General features: G+C 43.6%; 1 protein-coding gene across 2 annotated transcripts in view; it reads left to right on the top strand.

Annotated features, from left to right (window-relative positions):
- KIF13B (kinesin family member 13B) overlaps positions 1-20,549 on the top strand; it is a 171,986-nt gene that overhangs the window by 41,558 nt on the left and 109,879 nt on the right. For both annotated transcript variants that reach the window (XM_069975804.1, XM_069975806.1), the window contains 11 exons: positions 2,403-2,415; positions 3,378-3,438; positions 4,010-4,102; positions 4,355-4,535; positions 4,698-4,785; positions 7,221-7,355; positions 13,929-14,041; positions 15,112-15,223; positions 15,299-15,511; positions 17,044-17,154; positions 18,791-18,925. In XM_069975804.1, the coding sequence (XP_069831905.1) occupies positions 2,403-2,415; positions 3,378-3,438; positions 4,010-4,102; positions 4,355-4,535; positions 4,698-4,785; positions 7,221-7,355; positions 13,929-14,041; positions 15,112-15,223; positions 15,299-15,511; positions 17,044-17,154; positions 18,791-18,925 (1,255 nt within the window). The remainder of the gene's footprint in view (positions 1-2,402; positions 2,416-3,377; positions 3,439-4,009; positions 4,103-4,354; positions 4,536-4,697; positions 4,786-7,220; positions 7,356-13,928; positions 14,042-15,111; positions 15,224-15,298; positions 15,512-17,043; positions 17,155-18,790; positions 18,926-20,549) is intronic.

Here is a 20,549-nt window from a genome sequence, read left to right as displayed (position 1 = left end):
ATATCCAGCTGCTTTTAAAATACTTCCAGTTCTAAACCAATGACTAATCATAAATCAATAGGTGGTGATAAGAAACTATACAATGTATCTCCCCTGTAGACTTCCCTGTCAGCTACACTGGGTAGATCCATCTTCAGAGAGGCAGAGATGACTACTACTGCCCATAGATGTCTTTGGAGAGGGGAGGGGAAGGAGTGAGTAAATCCAGAGAGAGAACGAGAAAAGTAAAGATCAGTATGGATGACGAATGGATGGATGAATGTGTAACTGCTTCCTATAGAAGAGGGAAGTGTGAGGGAACAGCTGCAGTCAGAGAGCCTAATGCTGCGTTTACACAGAGATTTATTTGACAGATTTCTGAAGCCAAAGCCAGGAATGGATTTGGAAGGGGGATAGATCTCAGTCTTTCCTTTATGACCTGTTCTCTGTTTAAAGTCTGTTCCTGGCTTTGGCTTCAAAGATCTGTCAGATAAATCTTAACTGAGGGATCGGGTTATAGCTGCTACCTATATGAGTTTATGGAGGGGAAAGAGGGAGCAGCTGCAGAGAGAAAGAGAAAAATGAAGGAGTATTATCACTTTACTGAGTGATCAGGTTATAGCTGCTACATATAGACGTGTATTGTGTGGGAGTGGGGGGGGTAGCTTTAGTAGTAGAGAGACAAAGGATTATCACTTTACTGAGGTATCAGCTTAGAGCTGCCCATAGACGTCTATAGTGGCTGGAGGGTAGGTAAGAGGACGAAGCAGCTGTAAAGAAAGGTAAATATGAAGGATGATGACCTTACTGAGGAATTGGGTTACTGCTGCCACACATAGAAGTCTATGGGGGGAGGTGGAGAAGGGAGAAGCTGCAGAGAGAGACAAAAATGAAGAGGGATTGTGAGCTTACTTGAAGGAGCAGGTTACAGCTATTACCATAGAGGTCTATGGAGAAGGCAGGAGAGAGCAACCAAAGATGAAGAAGCATCATGAGCCTCCTGAGGAATCAGGTTACAACTGCTACCCATAGAAGTCTATGGAAGGGAAAAGTGGGGTGGAGGACAGAACAGCTTCAAACAGGTGCTGACTCTAGTAAGTGGTATAATGCCCCCTCCCCCCATTGCTTAATTTACAACAGAACTGCTTGTTACTGCTGTGTAATGTCCCTTATACTGCACCTACATCTGCGTGTATCAGACGTGCACACACATACACGGGAGCCGCAGCGACTTTCTGCCTTTCTCTCCCTCCCCCTTTTCCCCAATTCCTCTGCATTAACTTCTGTGAGGAGCTGTAACATGATCCATCAGGAGATTATAATTCTTCTTTGTGGCCTCTGTGAAGATGGATTTTTCCAGGGAATTAAAAGTGAAGAGTGCAGGAGGCAATGTATGGGGTATATACTCTAGAGGCAGCAGCTGGTATAGAGCCCATGAGAACAGGGGGCACTGGCCAAGGTTGGCTATGTGCTCACAGGATTACAGGCACTCGGGACTCTCACAGCGATGCCAAAGGGCTAAAAACGTTGTAGTTTCTTAATTCCGGGACTCATTGATGGTCGACAGATGTAACCGTGTTCTTATTAGGTCTGAGTTCGCCTTTAAATCATCAAATCATCAACCCCAATATCAACCCAATCTAGATTGTATCAGAAGAAAATTGGGCAATCTTTTCCCCGGTTGGCATCTGTTTCATTGTGGTCTGATTCTCAACTGCACTACTGAAATATTCTGTTTCACCATCCATCACCATTAATAGGAGATAGATAGAGAGAGATAGAGAGAGAGAGATAGAGAGAGATAGAGATAGAGAGAGAGAGAGAGAGATAAAAAAATATATATAAATATATAAAAAATATATAAATATTATATATATATATATATATATATTATAAAATATATATATATATATATATATATATATATAAAATTTCTCAGTAATGCAACCTAAGAGATCATATTGAACAAGTTGCCATCAGAATCTCTCTGTAGTGCAGCCCTTGAGGTCATACAGGACATGAAATCATCAGAATCTCTCAGTAGTGCAGCCCTAGAGGTCATACAGGACATGACGTCATTAGAATCTTTCAGTAGTGCAGCCTCAGGCTTGGCTCCATTCATTTCATATCTCAGCTAAAGAATTAACAAATTAAAAATATAGCTTCAACTTTTTTAATTTGTAGAACTTGGGAAACTACAACACCCAGCATGCCCGGGAAGCCTCATATAGTCAGTGCCTGCTGGGGGTTGTAGTTTCCCAGCAGATTGCCCTTCTCTGCTCTACATGTATGTCAGCTGTGTATATAGAATATTATATTTCACTGCATGCCTATGTGATCACCCTGGGAACATGGACTAATGGCTTCCTCTCTGCTTTTTCCCCTTTTTTTTTTTTTTCCACCGGATTCCATGAATCTCCTAGGAGCCAGCCAAAAGTAAGTATAGCTGGAGAGCCGAGTGTGGGGGCTGCGGACCCTTAGAGAAGCAGAACATCTGCTGTAATACCATGTAGTGCTCCCTGGTTGGACGAAGACAACACTTCCTGACCCCGGAGTGTTAACACTGATTTATGATGTATGTGGAGGATATCATGATTCTCTGCAGAGAAGTGGAGTAATGTGTGGACTTGAGAGGCGGTAACTCCCTCCCATCCCACTGCCTACTGGTTCTTATCTACTGGTCTGTAGTCATGTTCCATTAGGGGGCAATCTAGAGGTGACAGTACAGACTAGAGGGGGTGTAGGAAGAGTTATTGTGTTTATGAGCAAACCTTTCCCCGTATAGTGTACCAGGTATAGTTACAAGGAAAAGTATGTGACCCCTTGGAATTCCCAATAGAGTGCAGTCCGATCTAACAATTATAGAAAACTAATAACACAGACAGTGCTGTATATGTAACATCCACAGTGCAAGGAGAAATAGTAGGTAAACCCGTAACTATCAGCAGGTTAGAAGAATGAACTTGCCCTTATCTCCTAATAGCGTACAGGGATATTAGCAGTTTATGCCACATGCTAATCCACCCGCATATGGGTTAAACTCCTAATGGCACAAAAACTTCTGGCTCATCTGTCTGTACTCTGATGTTTTTGAGTTGTGGAGCATCCAGGAGTCTCAGACAAATGTTTGGTGCAGGTTATTTCAGCTACAGATGTATCTACAGGTTAGGGGGTGACTTTTTATCCCTGCACTGTGGATGTTTGCTCAGTAAAAAGACATAAGCAGAAGACCTGTCTGGGTTTTACTATGTTAGCTACATTGTGTTTGTGTATAATTGCCATTTGGAGAACAAATAGATCACATTGTATCATTCATCAATGCAGAAATCCTGGTAATTTCAAAGGGTTCACTTATCCATGTATAAATCTTCTAATGCCATTTTCTCTTTTCCCTGTAGGTCTTCGCATACGATCACTGCTTCTGGTCTATGGATGAATCCGTGACAGAGAAGTTTGCAGGTAACATCAGGGTGCGGTGTTGTGCTCATAATGTACTTTATACATAGGCCGAATCTCTACATATAAGGGTGCGTTTACACAGACAGATTTATCTGACAGATCTTTTAAGCCAAAACCAGGAACAGACTATCAACAGGGATCAGGTCATAAAGGAAAGACTGGGATCTATCCTCTTTTCAAATTCATATCCTTTCGATCCAGATCCTAGTAAGGCTAGGTTCACACTGCGTTTTCAGCATCCGTTTAACTGATCCGTTTTTTTTAACGTCCAGAAAAATAGGGTCAGCAACGTTTTTTGGTCCGTTTTGGTCCGCCAAAAAAAACGGATCCGTTTTTTTTATAATGGAAGTCAATGGAAAAACTGATGCACACAAATGAATCCGTTTTTTGCAATCCGTTTTTCATGCGTTTTTTGCAAAAAACGGATGCGTTAAACGGATGCTGAAAACGCAGTGTGAACCTAGCCTAAGGGAGATGGATCGAAGAGGTTTTAATATAGATGATTCAGATTTGTATTTTACCTGTATGCATGGTTTGTGTCACACTGTTACTACTTTATTTGTTTCTGCAGGACAAGATGTTGTTTTTCAGTGCCTTGGTGAGAATATTCTCCAGAATGCCTTCGAGGGGTACAACGCTTGCATCTTTGCCTATGGTCAGACCGGTGGGTGTAACTTCTTTTTATGTTAAAATAAAAAAAATATATATAAAGAATATAGCGATTATAATACTACTATGTACAAGTATATAACTACTATAATACTGTTCCTACAATTCTCTTCCATGTGTTAAATGTGTTGTATATCATATAATAATATTTATTTGTATAGCGCCCGCGTTGTATAGAGTCCGCGTTTGTAACCACAGTCATCATCTATGGTGTACTTTGGTTCCATCCAGTGTTAATCTCTTGCAGGCTCAGGGAAGTCCTACACGATGATGGGTACAGCGGACCAACCGGGTCTGATCCCCAGACTATGCAGCACCCTCTTCGACAGAACTCAAAAAGCAGAAACGGATGAATTGAGTTTCAAAGTGGAAGTTTCTTACATGGAAATCTACAATGAAAAAGTCCGCGATCTTCTAGACCCCAAAGGGTAAATCTGTCAATAAAACTTTAGTCACGCAATGCTGTTTAGGTTGGTAAGCAGAAGATGGATAAGTGACGTGTACTGTGTTACGGTATTCTACATTGTAGCAGATGGTGTCAGTCGGTCTTAAAGATGGAACATTTTACTTTTCTTTTCTCTCACCCACAGAAGCAGACAGTCGCTCAAAGTCCGCGAGCACAAGGTTCTCGGCCCGTATGTGGATGGACTCTCTAAGCTGGCTGTCACCAGTTACAAGGTAAGCTCTTTCTCTCTTGTTGACAATGTAATTTCGTAGCTGCAGAGTAGATGACTTTGTGACTCTTTAGCTGATACTTTGGTAGATAAGGAGATAAATGATAATAGGTTCATCAGGCTATTGCCTATAGATCATGGTGAAAGGGATTGTTCAGGCTTAGATAAACATGGCTGCTTTCTTTCCTAAACAGCGCCACTCTTGTAATCAGTCTGTATGATATTACAACCTAATTCCATTAGGGTATGTTCACACTACGTGAACAACCGGCCGTTCCGTGACCCCGGCCGGGTCACGGAACGGCCGGTCTCAGCCCGGACTTAAAGCAACTCTGTACCCACAATCTGTCCCCCCCCCAAACCGCTTGTACCTTCAGATAGCTGCTTTTAATCCAAGCTCTGTCCTGGGGTCCGTTCGGCAGGGGATGCAGTTATTGTCATAAAAACAACTTTTAATCCGGCTGCGCTGTGTCTAACGGCCGGGGCTTACATTTGTATATGCATTAGGCTGGCACATCCTCTCTGTCCCTCCTCCCCACCCTCCTCATCATTAGGAATGCTCCAGGCAGATTGCCTCCTATTCCTCCTACTACACCAACAGATCTGACGACAGATTATCTGCCAAAGATTTGAAGCCAAACCCAGGAACAGACTATAATCAGAGATCAGGTCATAAAGGAAAGACTGGATTTCTCCTCTTTTCAAATCCATTCCTGGGTTTGGATTCAAATCTTTGGCAGATAATCTGTCGTCAGATCTGTTGGTGGAATAGGGCCTTATGGTGCGTTTACACAGAGAGATTTATATGACAGATTTTTTAAACCAAGCCAGGAACAGACTATAAACAGGGATCAGGTCATAAAGGAAAGACTGAGATTCCCTGTCTTTTCAAGTCCATTCCTGACTTGAACTTCCAAAATTGGTCAGATAAATCTGCCTGTGTAAACGCACCATTAATGAACATGGGCTGGATCGTTAATACACCTGTGCAAAGCTCAAACAGCAGTAAATGTTCCTGGATCATTCCTAATGCTGAGGAGGGTGGGGAGGAAGGACAGAGAGGGTGTGCCAGCCTAATGCATATGCAAATGTAAGCCCCGGCCGTTAGACACAGCGCTGTAGGATTAAAAGTTGTTTTTAATACAATAACTGCATCCCCTGCCGAATGGACCCCAGGACAGATCTTGGATTAAAAGCAGCTATCAGAAGGTACAAGTGGTTTGAGGGGGACAGATTGTGGGTACAGAGTCGCTTTAAGTACCGGCTGGGTGATCTTTCCGGCCGCGGTCCTCTGATGCGGGCGCGTCGGCGCGCGCCCGCATCAGAGCTTCCCATAGCCCACAGTGAAGCAAGCGGCCAGAGCTGCTTGCTTCACTGTGTGATCTGACAGGTCATTCTGCGGCCGGAATTCACTGAATTCCGGCCGCAGAAAACTGACATGTCAGTTTTTTCCGGAGCCGCATGGGATCTCGGCCGGAGTGTATACGGCCGGGATCCCATTGAAAATAAGGCTATGTTCCACCCCTCAAAACTATGGCCGTAGTTCTGCGGCGAGAACTACAGCCGTAGTTTTACGTGTGAACATAGCCTTAAAGTGAATTGAGCTGAACTGTAATACCACCCGTAACCTGAGGATAGGGGTGGTGCTGTGTTTGCAAGAAAGTAGGCATGTTTTTTTTCCACTAATCCTTTATAATCCCCAAGTTTTGTGCATACTGCCCATTATTGCCATATGACTTCTCATTTGATGAGACTCCTTAAACAAGGACAAGGATGCCAGGGGCTGTACACTGCGCCTGACCTTCAGCTGGACAGGTCATATAGGAGGAGCTTCAGCTTCAATTTCTCCTTTATTCATTTTAATAGAAGAGCAAGAGCAATTTCATGTTCTAAAATCCAGAATCTTGCAGTTTTCATTCGAGCCACTAAACTAAGCTGAGACTTTCTGTTCTGCCTGTGATGATAAGGAAGAGACTACTTTAAAGTGATCTGTACAGCATTACAGTAAAAGGTGTGACCCCCAAGACAATATAGGAGGCTCACACTTTAGCCATCCTCTCCCTATAGAATGATTGATTGTTTTCAAAGGTCACAGATCATGCCCACTAATGTTTCCCATTCATGTCTATGTCTATGGGTTATCCAGTGCTACAAAAACATGGCCACTTTCTTTCAGAGACAACACGACTCTTGTCTCCAGTTCAGGTGCGGTTTGCAATTAAGCTCTATTTACTTCAATGGAACTGAGCAGCAAAACCCACCCAAGCTGGAGACAAGAGTGGGGCTGTCTCTGGAAGAAGGTGGACATGTTTTTGTAGAGCTGGATAACCCCTTTAAATGCTGTTAAAACAGCTTAGGCAAGATGGCTGCCTAGGCACAGGACCTTCACATGATGGTTTTCTCTTTAAAATTTGTACACATTTTTTTTTCTCCTTCCAGGATATTGAGTCTCTGATGTCAGAAGGGAACAAATCCCGTACGGTAGCAGCAACCAACATGAACGAGGAGAGCAGCCGGTCACATGCAGTGTTCAACATCATCCTCACCCATACCATCACTGATGTACAGTCAGGGGTAAGTGGTCCTTCCAACACCAATGAATAAAACTGTGGCCATTAACATAGGTACAATAATGTATTAATGGAAGGCACAGAGTCCACAGCAGCACAGAGTATTTCAAGAGATAATCTAGTGGAGGGGCCATGACCGGGGCTAGATATGACAATGGCAGAATCGTGGGATAAGGAATCGAATTGGGGGGGGGGGGGTGTTTGTCATAAATGGGTACTGTAAGGTGAGAGGATTAAAAGTCACCAGCAGCACAGAGTATTTCAGGAGATAAGAGTGCTTATCTTATGAGAGATAGATGAACGGGGCTGCATGTGACAACAGCAGGATTGTGGGATGAGGAGTAGAATGGAGACAAGAGGAGTATAGAGAATGGAGGAAGGAACAATAGTATATGGCAGCACAACGTATTTCAGAAGTGTGTGATGATAGGGAGGGCAGCAGAGGACATACAGGGGATTATATAGTGTCAGAAGGGGATGGGGTCAAGTTGGAAATCAGTCTGACCGTGCAAGAAGTGGAGTCCCCAGCAGTACAGAGTATTTTAGGATGATCTTGAGGTCACATACTAAGAGTATCAAGGAGCAGGGTCTCCCAGCTGTACAGAGTATTTCAGGAGAGGTGTTTGATGGTCATATGGTAGGTTGCGGGGTCCTGTGATGAAAGTCTTTAGTCGCAGTCTTTCTCAGCGTGTGGTTGGTGTTGCTGGGGGAGGGGATATTCTCTTGTGGCTTCTTTTGTTACCCGATTCTTGCAGAATTTGTCATCCAGTTATCGTTTTTCACCTCTGACACTTCCTGTGCTGCTGTCACTGTATCTCCATCAGTATCTCTTATAGTGCGTGCAGGCAGCACGGCTCTGTGCAGGTGCGGGGTTATTGGTTTCTTACATAGCGTATACCCATAATGCTCTGCTTCCAGCATTGTTACTATTGTATACTATTGTATATTATTATGCACTCATCTCGTCTGTTTGTTTGCTACAATGTATCGGTGTGGTCTCCTGCCTGTTCAGCCCACACACAGGATTGTCCTGACTGGTTACAATGTAACAAACCATCACCCTGAGAAATATTCATTCTCTTCTGTGTTTTAGCTAGGATCATTCTGTTCACTGACCGCAAGCAGAGGAAACAGCCATTCAAGTTGTTATCCAGGATTCAAAACAAAAATAGCTGATTTGTCCCAGGAACAGCACCACTCTTGTCCTCAGTTTGTGAATTATATTGCAGCTGGGTTCCCTTGATGTGAATGGAGCCAAGTTGTAATACTACACGCAACCTGAGCACAGGGGTGGCACTGTTTATGAAGAAAGCAGCCGTGTTTTTTTTTTTTTTTTTTATTCTGCATAACCTTTATTGCAGTGTTATCTCCAGATGTTGTTAGACTACGATTCCCACATAGTGCATGATGGGTGTTGTAGTTTTGCAATAGCTGGGGAGTCACAGGTTGCTGAACTATGCATTAAGTTATAGGGGCACATGCACATCTCGAGGGGGACGTCTGGTGCACATCCACAGCAGAGTGTCTTCTGCTTCCCTTACATCTGGTCCATTGACTTCTGCCCTTACATTGTAAATCACCCACTACCCCCCAGCGGGCTCTTCTTCTCCCCATGACCTTGACCACATTTATAGCGCCCCCTCCCCTCCTGGCAGTCGGGGTGACAGGGCCACTTATCTATTCTTTGTGGTGCAGCTAAAGGATGACCTCATGTAACACAGCGAGGGCAGGACAAGGAATGTGTCCTCCAGATTGTGCCGTGTCTCCGCAGCCTCAGAATTCCTCCGTAACATCTGTGCTATGAGCTAATGGCGCTGCCTACTGTGCCAAGTCCGTGATGATTAACCCCTTACTGTACTACTGGTCCAGATGTGTGACTGACCAGCAGCCCTGACCTCTCGGGAGGGATAAAACTAACCACACTAAAGGGGCGGCCACAGTCTGGCACCTGATAATCCCGAGGTGTTACATTTTTTTTGCAGAGGGCCTATAGCATCTTTAATGGTAGCATCGTTTGGGGTGCTGGGTCACTGATTCTGGCACGCTGCTTACTCTTCTGAAATATCCGTGTCTGAACCCTGTTCAGGCGCCACTTTTGAGACCCCTCACGCATTGCTAGAATAATGGAGAACACTGAGCTCCTCAGGCTCCCAGCAGCCTCCCTACAAGTCCTAGATAAGGAAGCCATGACCCATTAACCCCTAGTTCCCAGGCCTTTGGAGTCATAATGATTGCCTACATTTTTTTGTTAATGTTGCTTCTTTACGTTTAGCAACTATAACTTTCTTATTTTTTTTAAATCCTCCAGGATATTACTATGTTTGATTATAATATCTAAGAAGTCTTGTATGTAATGCATGCACAATAGAAATCTTGGAGTGGTATTTAAAAAAAAAAAAATTACATTTCAAAAGTTTTCATGAGTTGTGGGTGTCGGTGCTCATGTCCCCGCCATTCACTAGAACAAGCAGATAGAAGTGCCTTCTAAATGCCTTCTCTTCCGAATCTGCCTTCATTACAGGAGATGGAGAAGTAGTGAGCGTGATGTAAGAACAATGTCATCCTGTTGTGTGTGCTATTACACTTAAGCTCCAGGTTCACTTGGCTCTTTGTGCTTCACTCTTGCACTGAGCATTTAGCACGTAGCTTCCATGTGCCTTCATGTGGTGGTGTCTTCGGATGCACCTTGCTGCTGTTTCTCCATAGAGGTCATTGACATCTGATCCATTGGGACCCTCTTTAACCAAGTGGTGACAGCACTACAACAGCACCACGTTGTTTCTCATTTTTGGAGGGAGCTCAGTCAGATTATTATTGTTAGGCCCCTGCGTGTAACCCAGAGGTGGGCGGTCGGTTCTTCTTGCATCTTCTGCTAGGTCTAATGTGCCAAACGTATAACACTGGGCTGACGAAAGTAAGATTTATCATTGGGGCATGTGGGGGCAATGTCACCTGCCCCTTATGGTGGGCCGGAGTCCATTACAAGCCGGGCTGTCATCACATCCACTGGAGAATGTCAGTCTGTGCTGTGTGTAAACTGGAGATGTCAGCGGCCGGCAGACTCTCGGGTTACAATGGTCACACCACATGTAAATAATTGCTCGCTGGTATTCTCCTCACTGATGGGGGTGAAGTCACTGCCAGCTGCCGAGGAGGAAATCATAAAATGCAACCTGACATTTACAGAGGAATAGTTTTTTTCCCCCTTACATTAATTGAATATTATAGCTAGCGAGTGAGATAGATAATTTATAAAAAAAAATAACCCAATGTGTGTATGTATCGATAGATAAATAGATTGATTTATCTTTTTAGTTAATCAATAATTGGTCGGTGCTTTTCGATGGGGCTTATGGCTTTAGCTCATCTTCCCCATTATTCACATATCTCAGCAGACCTGAGATTATTGCCGGACACTTCCGTCCTGACACTAATGGATGTTTCCTGTGTTCCTCTTATCTGCTACGTGGATAATCCCGGTTGATGAGGGATTTCCCTATTACTGTGTAAACTGTGAAGACAAAACAGCCTGGATCTGTCCCCGGCTTTCCGCCACCATCAGTCAGCGTCGGGGCGCTTTCGCATGAACTGTGGTTGCTGGTTTTGGGAGTCACAGAGGTCCCATGTTACATTGTAGTGAATATAGTGAAAACCTCAAGTCCACAAACTGGGATTGTGGGGGTCTAAGTGCTGAGACCCCTGTGATCTTGACATCGGGAATAGCATGTCAGTGCACATACTCAACCACTGCTTCATTCCTTGCCTATAGGAGTGTGTGTATGTAAGCGTGTGTGTGTATGAGATCTATCTATCTATCTATCTATCTATCTATCTATCTATCTATCTATCATCAGGTACTATACGGTAGTGTAATGAAGGTGGGGGGTCCTGGCACAAATTCCGTATGTGTTCACTGAACACAGTGTAAACATGGCTCTATCGGTCTTGTTGTCTATAGCAACCAGTTACAGTGCAGCTTCATCATTCTTGTTGCCCATAGCAACCATCCACAGGACAGCGTCTATCAGCGTTGTTGCCCACAGCAACCAATTGCAAATCAGCTTCTATCAAAAGTATTGTTGCTCATAGTGACCAATCACAGCTCAACTTTCATTTTCTCACTGCAGTTTTAGAAGCTGTTATTGGTTGCTACGGGTAATGAGGCCTAGGGAATATAGGGAGGTGGAAGTCCAGCTGCTGTGATTGTACACAGTGCTGTTGGTTTCCATAGTAACATTACTAAATCCAGGCGTGGTTTTTCCAGGCCGATAATGACACAACTTCCTGTCACAGCTTGTACTTATAATAGGGATTGGTACATTTTTTCCTCACTGTTCACACTATGCAAAAAAGGGATGAAAAAGTGGATGCATTTGTTTGCATCCTCTTTGATTCATTTTTCCTTTGACTTCCATTATAAAAAAAGGATCAAAAAACGGATCAAAATGCATGGACTAAAATGTGGTCGACCACATCTTTTTTTTTTTTTCTTCTAATGGAAGTCAGTGAAAAAATGGATCAAAGTGCAGCCTTAGCGAATTTTCCCGAGAATCAAAACTTGTTAGCAAATTTTTATTAAATTATAGCAGAATTAATGCTGGCGTTGTATTCTATATTTTACGTTCAGATTTCAGCTCTTATTTGTAGACCATTGAAATACACAGTTCACCAATTGCAATTCTGCTTATACAAGAGGGGGGTGATGAGCAGGGTATCACTCTGTCTGTGATGGTCTGCAGCCCCACCTACCACATATAAAGACCCCAGTATTATAAATAGCATATAATACTGGGGGTCATGTTACAGGTTTTTCATTGGGGTTCATGCCTCTGAATGCAGAGATGACCCTCAGCCTGACCGACTAGGTTAGGAATCCATAGATCCCATAACTGTGCCCAGGCTGTTGCTAGCAAAGTGGGAACCAGTCTTTCCCATTGTAAACCCCCTTGAGTTATATGAGGTGCTTATGAACTACTTCTTTTTCCTTTATAGGGTGTAACTTTTAGGATTTTTAAAGTGTCATTGTCGTTATAACTTTCAAAATCTTAATCAACAGTAGATGTGATATAAAGAAAGTTTGCAATATTAATTTTTTTTTTTTTTTGTTATCGTGCGATAAAAAAAAGCTATACTTACCAGAAATCCAGGTCCGGTCTCCTGAAGCTTTTTAGTCTTGTGTTGGTTGAAAAAAAAAAAAAAAAAAAAAAAGTAACCACAGGAAGTGCTGTGTTTTCTATGATAACGAAAAAAGTAAATGTAACTTGCATACTTGGTTTATATCACATCTACTGTTGATTTAGATTTTTAAAGTTACAACGACAGTGACACTTTAAATATTAGAAAACACTTCCATACTTCTTAGGCCCCCTTCACATGTTTGTTGCTGTTTTATGGTCAAGTAACACTGATCAGGAAGGCACATACTCACCTGCTTCAGGCTACCGTGGTGCCCCCCCTGGCTTCTCTGTCTCCTGGCTTTGTGAGCGCACGAGTGACACGACCACAACGCTGAGGGGAGAGTGGCCTATAGCTCTCGACCCTGTCAAACACTGCGTCACATTTAACTGTATGGGCTTCTGATTAGGAGCACGTACAGTTAAAGGGCCAGCGTCCTTACCCAGCACCACTTGCCTGAACTGCCAAGCAATGCATCCGGAATTCCAGACAGTTTCCGGATGCGCATTCAGAGCTGTTTGGAATTCTGGATGCCACTATAGGGTTTCCATGTCAGAATTCCAGACATGTTCCTATATTTTCAGGGCCTATTTTCTGGCATGTGCACCCTTCCGGAAAAATCCTGAAAGATATCCGTGCCCAATAGAACCCCATGGGTCAAGAAATCTATCTGGATTTCCAGATAGATTTTCCTGAGGCTTGGTTCACACTACGTTTTACCCAAAAACGGATACATGTGTGTGCATCCGTTTTGATCCGTTTTTCCTTTGAATTCCATTATTATAAAAAAAAAAAGATCCTTTTTTTTTTTAAACTATGTTTTTGTGTACGTTGAAAAAAAACGGATCCTTTTTTTATGATGAAATTCAATGAAAAAAAAAAACAGATCAAAACGGATGCACACACATGCATCCGTTTTTCATCCGTTTTTTCAAATTTTGTTTAGAAAAACCATATTGCAAAAGCATAGTGTGAACCCAGCCTAACATATGAAGGGGCCCTAAGCGATAGGTAACTCCAGCTGTTGCAAAACTACAGTTCCCATGATGCCTGCATAGCTAAAGCTTTGGCTGGCCAGGCATGTTGGGGATTGTAGTTTAGTAACAGCCTGGGAGCCGCAAGTTTCCCATCCCTGCTCTAAGGTCTCATACACGCAATGAGTTTCTCCCTCTGAAATCTAAAACCTGAAGGCATACCCTTTTATTTTGGGTGTAGATTTTACCATGGTTTTGAGGATGGGCTAGGCCCGCATTACGAGGGCACTGTGTTTGCTTGAATCCCCTATGGATTATGACTCGTGTGCCGCTATAATGGCAGAGGGATTTGTCCTCCATTAAGTCGTACATAATTTACGGCATGGCGTTTCCGCTGATTTATCCTCCATTGTCTGTTCTCTTTCCAGACCTCAGGTGAGAAGGTGAGTAAGCTGAGTCTGGTGGATTTAGCCGGGAGCGAGAGAGCCACAAAGACTGGAGCAGCCGGGGAGCGTCTGAAGGAAGGGAGCAACATCAACAAGTGAGTGTGCCCGCACCTGCCGCCTGTGGGACAGGGATTAGGCAAAGTGTTCTTTATGAGCCGCATCTATTCAGAGGTAACTGTGTGATCGGCGCCCACTTTTCACATCTAATCCCCCGTGTATAGTGATTACCCACAATGCCGAAGCTCCGAGCTGAGTGCTGAAGAGCCACTCCAGGGGATCGCCCACAGATACTGCCACACTTATAGCTAAGAGCTGTATCCAATTTATTTCACCATCTTTGTCCAGCTAGCGAGCAATGCTCAGGAGGTGCTGGGTTCATCCTGATCCTCCTGGTTTTTGCATAGACCTAAACTGTGAGCAACGATTGCCCAGTATTATATGTAAAGTTGGCCATGCTGTACACAATAGATGTGTCTATTTTGGCAGGACCAGCCACATTCTGGAAGAAAGACATCAGGCATATTGGATTTTAACTGTCTGATGCTTTTGTTCTCAGGGAGGTAAGCCACCGCTAGAGAAGTCTGGCAGTGACTTTCTCCCTCTACTCTCTTGGTTTAGGTTCTTAAAAGGGTTGTCCAGGATTAGAAATAGCACAGCTTCTTACATAAACAGCGCCATCTCTGTCCCCAGGTTTTGTATGGTATTACAGTTCAGCTCCATTCACTTCAAAGGAACTGAGCTGCAAAACCACACACAACCTAAGCACAGGAGATGTCCTGTATCTGTAAGAAAGCAGCCATGTTTTTGTAAGTCTGGATAACACCTTTAATTAATATTATGTTCTCGGTTTCCTACTAGTATTGTTTCTCTCTCTATCTATATCTATCTATATATATATATATATATATATATATATATATATATATATATAATTTTTTTTTATGTATATATTCTCCTCCTTACTTTTGCCGCTTTACGTGTTTGCCAGTTTTTACTGCAGTTTCTTTTTCTATTAATGAACTGGGAAGCTCAGGATGAGCAGTTTTAAAGGCTATAAAGTCATTGGTAAATCAGCTTCAGGCCAGGGCTACACAATCACTTTGATCGCACAACATAAAGATTTGCGGTATCACATTTTGCATGTTTATGCGTCTCTCTTGCTTAGGTCCCTCACCACCCTGGGGCTTGTCATCTCTGCGCTGGCAGATCAAGGGGCTGGCAAAAACAAGAATAAGTTTGTTCCGTATCGGGACTCTGTATTAACATGGCTGCTGAAGGTAAGTGTCTCATTATACGGGAGCGTTCACAATATCGTATCTGTTTTCTTCTTACACTTTTGTACGTAATTTCAGGACAGTCTGGGCGGTAACAGTAAGACCGCCATGGTGGCAACAGTCAGCCCTGCAGCCGATAACTACGACGAGACCCTTTCCACGCTACGGTATGCCGATCGGGCCAAAAACATAGTTAATCACGCCGTTGTGAATGAAGATCCCAATGCACGCATCATCCGGGAGTTGCGTGAAGAGGTGGAGAAGCTGAGGGATCAGCTCACACAGGCCGAGGTCAGCCCCACGTCACTGATCTGTCCTCTGTGTAACTCTGCGGTTCTTTTATCTTACAAATATTAGGGGATTTATGTCTTCTGTAAGTTACTTGATTTTTTTCCAAGAGACAGAAAGTCCCAGGCTTTACAGCTTCCGCATTTTGTACTTGTGTCTGTGCCATATGTAGTGTAAGGCGGCAGCGCCCCCTAGGGTCCAGTAAGTAAATTACCATAGGATCGCCTTCCTGTTTTTGTTAACTCCTTCCTGCTGCCTTTCAGTATTTTCCTATTTGACTTCTCTGACATTCTTTCTTGTTTCTTTTTTTTTTTAATACTTTTTATTAGCATGTGGGATTAGGATTTTTAATATAATAATTTTTTAATACAGTATTTTATTTGTATTTCTTTACTTAAATTTGTAATCCTCCTAAGGAACTTGACTAAATTATGATGTCTCTGGTAGGATGTTATAGAAGTATAATCACAAGAGGCCTTCAATAACCCTTGTCTGTCCTAAAGACACGAAGGCATGATGAGATCATGTGACAGTGGGGACCTTTTTCCGCTCTCTAACCACTTAGGTGCTCTGGGATTTTTGCTCCAATCCCAGCCAACTGTATACTACAATCATGTATTAAGTAGACTTTGCTCTTAAAGGTTATCTTATCCAGGTTTAAAAAACATAGCTGCTTTCTTTCAAAAACAGCTCCATCCTTGTCCTCAGGTTGTGTGTGATATTACAACACTATTCTGTTCAACAGAACTTAGCTGCAAAACCGCATGCAGACTAAGGACAAGAGTGGCGCTGTTTCTAGAAGAAATTATCTTCGTTTTTTTTAAGTCCTGGATAACCCCTTTCAGCCTATTCCATACTCCAAGGGGGCATTGACACATTTTACAGTCACAGTCCGTGCATTGGACTATGGCTTTGGATTAAAATTTAGAACTCCCGATCTCAAGTTATGAAACTGTTTAAATCTTCCCGCTACTGTACTGTCACAGCCGAGCAGCTGTGTCAGTGCAGTAGTGCTAAAATTTAAACAGTTTTGGAACTCCTGACATCATAACGAGTGATAATGTTGGGAGTTCCGAAGTCCATTCTTTAGCACGTCTTCATTGTACGGTCCGCACATACGGAGCGTGTGAATGACCTGTTACTCTGCCATGATAGCACATTGTACATGTTGAAAGAAAAGTCGCACAAGAATGAAATCTCATACTATACTGTGCGTCTCGGATCCTGAGTACAACATGGGTTCATCTCCACTTCTCAATGCCAATGGGTCTAAATAGAGAACGGGAGACCCTGTATCAGTCCCATTGACTGGAGGGTCCATTCTAACATCATCCGATTATAAATTCCTAAACTGGCACACTTCAGAGTGACCGATCCCCAACTTTTTGCTTCATTTCATATAATGGCCTCTATATCTAAGCAGTGTCATCAATCCTCAAAAAATGCTTGAAACGCAGAAACCTGTGCTCTCATGAATACCAGACTTCCATTGCGTGTTGTACTCTTGTGTCACACTTGTTCTCCTCTTTCCCCAGTCTATGAAAGCTCCGGAGCTGAAGGAACGGTTACAGGAGTCCGAGAAGCTCATCCAAGAAATGACTGTTACATGGGAGGAGAAGCTGCGGAAGACAGAGGAGGTCGCCCAGGTTAGATGCTCTGCTGATCTCTAGATACGAGGGGCAGATGTCAGTCTACCTGCATCCAATATGGAGCGAGTGCTGCCTGTGTTGTCTGGTCACAGCTAATTCTCTTCTCCCAGTAGACACGCATGTTTTTTTGGGGATCTGAGGTGCTGGCGGTCACCTAACCCAGTTTTATACCAAAACTTTAAGGGGTTATCCCACAAGTAAACGCTATATTTGATGTATTAGAACAGAGCCTATTACATAGCTACACAAACAGTCCCTGGCCCTAGCGTTAATCCGCCATTGGCTACACATTTACAGTTACGCAAGGAGATGTGTAGCCGATGGCTGATTCTTTTTCGGTCAGCTGACAAGCGAGCGTTTGCTTGTTTGCCGACTGATCCCTTGCCCTATTACAGTGTACATGGGTCAATGTCCACCTTATTGTTCAGATAATCCTCCTGTGTAATGGAACCTTAAAAGTTATAAGATAAGAGAAATCTTGCTTACCACTGAGACTCACTGATCATAAGAACAGAAGTAATTTATCCTCTAAATGTACGGAGCAGCGTGCATGCTTCACCATCACTCCATTTATTTTGTATGGGACTTCCGAGCATTACCAAGCGCTTAACTTGCATATGTTTGGAGGTCTCATATTGCTGCTGCTGCTCGGGTGCATCCTGTGTATAGAGTAGTTTTTAATCTTGGGAGTTGTCATCTAAGATTACAAAAACATGGCCACCTTCTTCCAAAATAAGCTCCACACCTATGCTTGTGGCGTTACAACTCTGCTCTATTCACTTCATTGGAGCTGTAGTAGCACTCAAAGACTCAGGACAAGAGTAGCGCTGCTTGTGAGAAGACAGTCTTGTTTTTTAATCCTATGTAACCTGTTCAAACATGATCTGTATTCAGAAGCCAAAGAAACCCATCATCATTGCCCTCCCTTAGGGTCCATTTACACAGAAAGATTATCTAACAGATTATCTGCCAAAGATTTGAAGCCAAAGCCAGGAATGGATTTAAAAAGAGGAGAAATCTCAGGCTTTCCTTTATGACCTGATCTCTGTTTATAGTCTGTTTCTGGCTTTGGCTTCAAAGCTTTGGCAGATAATCTTTCTGTGTATATGGACCCTTATCTACTATAGTCTTTGCCTCTTTGCCATGCTTTTCTGATCCTGGATAACCCCTTTAATTAATTAAAGCTGGTCAGAGTCGTAACACAGGGTTTATGTTCTAGCATGTCTCTTGCAACTGAATCCATGGGGTACCTATAGTTTGGACCCAACAATGGAACACCAAAAGAATATGACATAAAGAATACCAAGCATAATCCACAGGGGCGGCCATACGCTTCATCCGCCTAAGGCAATGACTGTGTGTTAGATTTCTGCTTGCATAGCTTGGAATGAGGATGACACTGCTTGCTGAGGGCAAACACGAGGTTCTCTTCCACACTAATTTATCTTGTTTACTACTGCTTTCACCCGGTTCAGTGACTGCACAGCGCCATCTGCTGGTCACAATGTGTAAGAGGCCAGACACAAATATACACCAGAGGCTTAGGTCACTTTTTCTCTGGGCGTTGCCATCTTTCTCCCCCGCACTTGTATGCATGTTTACATTTTCATTCTGTTTTTTCCTTCCATTACAGGAGCGACAGAAGCAGCTGGAAAGTCTCGGCATCTCGCTGCAATCCTCAGGGATTAAAGTCGGAGATAATAAATGTTTCTTAGTTAATTTAAATGCAGACCCTGCCCTGAATGAGCTTCTGGTTTACTATCTTAAGGTGAGACAACAATTCTGTTCTGACCCATTCACCGATTCCATTTCAAGGGGATATTAAAAAGAGCTCATAGGTATGTGGTGGGATCTGTGCCCTTTATGTACAGACAACATGCCAGGGGGGTTAACTATTGTTCATACCTGATTATAGCTGCTCTGTGTACAGATAACAGTGTTCAGGTTCTGAACAAATAAAATTATTGGGCCTCTACATGCCACCTACTGAAGATTTTAAGTCATCCCATCTTAAACTAACTGTTATAAGGAGTTGCTCCCCCATTTTAAAGTTATAACAACTTCTGTGGGCATTTCTTTGTATTCATCCAGAAGAGTATTCGTGAGGTCAGACACTGATGTTGGGGAGAGGTCAGGGCTCACAGTCTCTATGGATGTGGCTGAGGTCAGGGCTCACAGTCTACATTAATTGAGTTTGGGTCCAAGCTCACAGTCTCCATAGATGGAGTTGGAATCAGGGTTCACAGTAGCTATAGATAGGGCTGGGACCGTCTCCATGGATGGGGTTGGGGTCATTGTTCACAGTCTCTATGGATGGAATTGGTAAGGGCTCATGGTCTCTATGGCTGGGGTTGTGGTTAAGAACCACAGTCTCTATGGATGGGGTTGAGGGTCAGGGCTCAAGTCTCTGTGGATGAAATTGGGTTCTAGGCTCAGTCTCCATGGATGGGGTTGAGGCCGGGCTCAGTCTCTATGGCAGGGGTTGGGGACAGGGCTCACAGTCTCTATGGATGGGGGCTCGGGGTCAGAGCTCAAGTCTCTGTTCCTGAGGTTGAGTTCATGGCTCACAGTCTCGATGGATGGGGTTGAGGCCGGGCTCACAGTCTCCATGGATGGGATTGGGTCTACCAGGCAATTCACATGTAGGGTGCAGGGACTGGATGTAGTAACATAGAGATGTGTCTCAACGATCAGGTGGTGCATAGGTCAATGACAAGCAAATCTGTAATAATCCATATAGAAAAGGGCTAAGCTCCTTATTTATAACAACCAGAAAAACCCTTTCTTCCATACATTTAGTTTCCTCCATGTATCAGTAATAAAGCACTGGCCCTATTAGATAAGGGTGGTCGTGGAGATGTTGTCGGTTACTATTTGGCAGATTGTTTCTGAGCTGGAAAAGTCCATTGTGTGGGGGGAGATCTGTGCTGTTCTCTTTCTGGAGGCTGGATTATTATATATGAGCAGCAGTGTAGCCATAAGTAGTGTAGCAGTAAGCTCCTGTCCTCTGTGTGGTGTTTTCTCTCTGGGAGAATGTGTGTTTTTCTTCAGTGTGCTATGACTGCAGCAGGCTCTGTGTGTGTGCTATGGCTGCAGCAGGCTGTGTGTGTGTGTGTGTGTGTGTGTGTGTGTGCGCGCACACTATGGCTGCAGCAGGCTGTGTATGCGTGTGCTATTGCTGCAGCAGGCTGTGTATGTGTGCTATGGCTGCAGCAGGCTGTGTGTGTGCGTGCGCACGCACACTATGGCTGCTGCAGGCTGTGTATGCGTGTACTATGGCTGTAGCAGGCTGTGTGTATGTGTGTGCTATGGCTGCAGCAGGCTGTGTGTATGGGTGTACTATGGCTGTAGCAGGCTGTGTGTATGTGTGTGCTATGGCTGCAGCAGGCTGT

The sequence above is a fragment of the Dendropsophus ebraccatus genome, chromosome 6, assembly GCF_027789765.1.
Source record: "Dendropsophus ebraccatus isolate aDenEbr1 chromosome 6, aDenEbr1.pat, whole genome shotgun sequence".
Lineage (NCBI taxonomy): Eukaryota > Metazoa > Chordata > Amphibia > Anura > Hylidae > Dendropsophus > Dendropsophus ebraccatus.
This window is presented reverse-complemented; position numbering and strand designations above follow the sequence as displayed.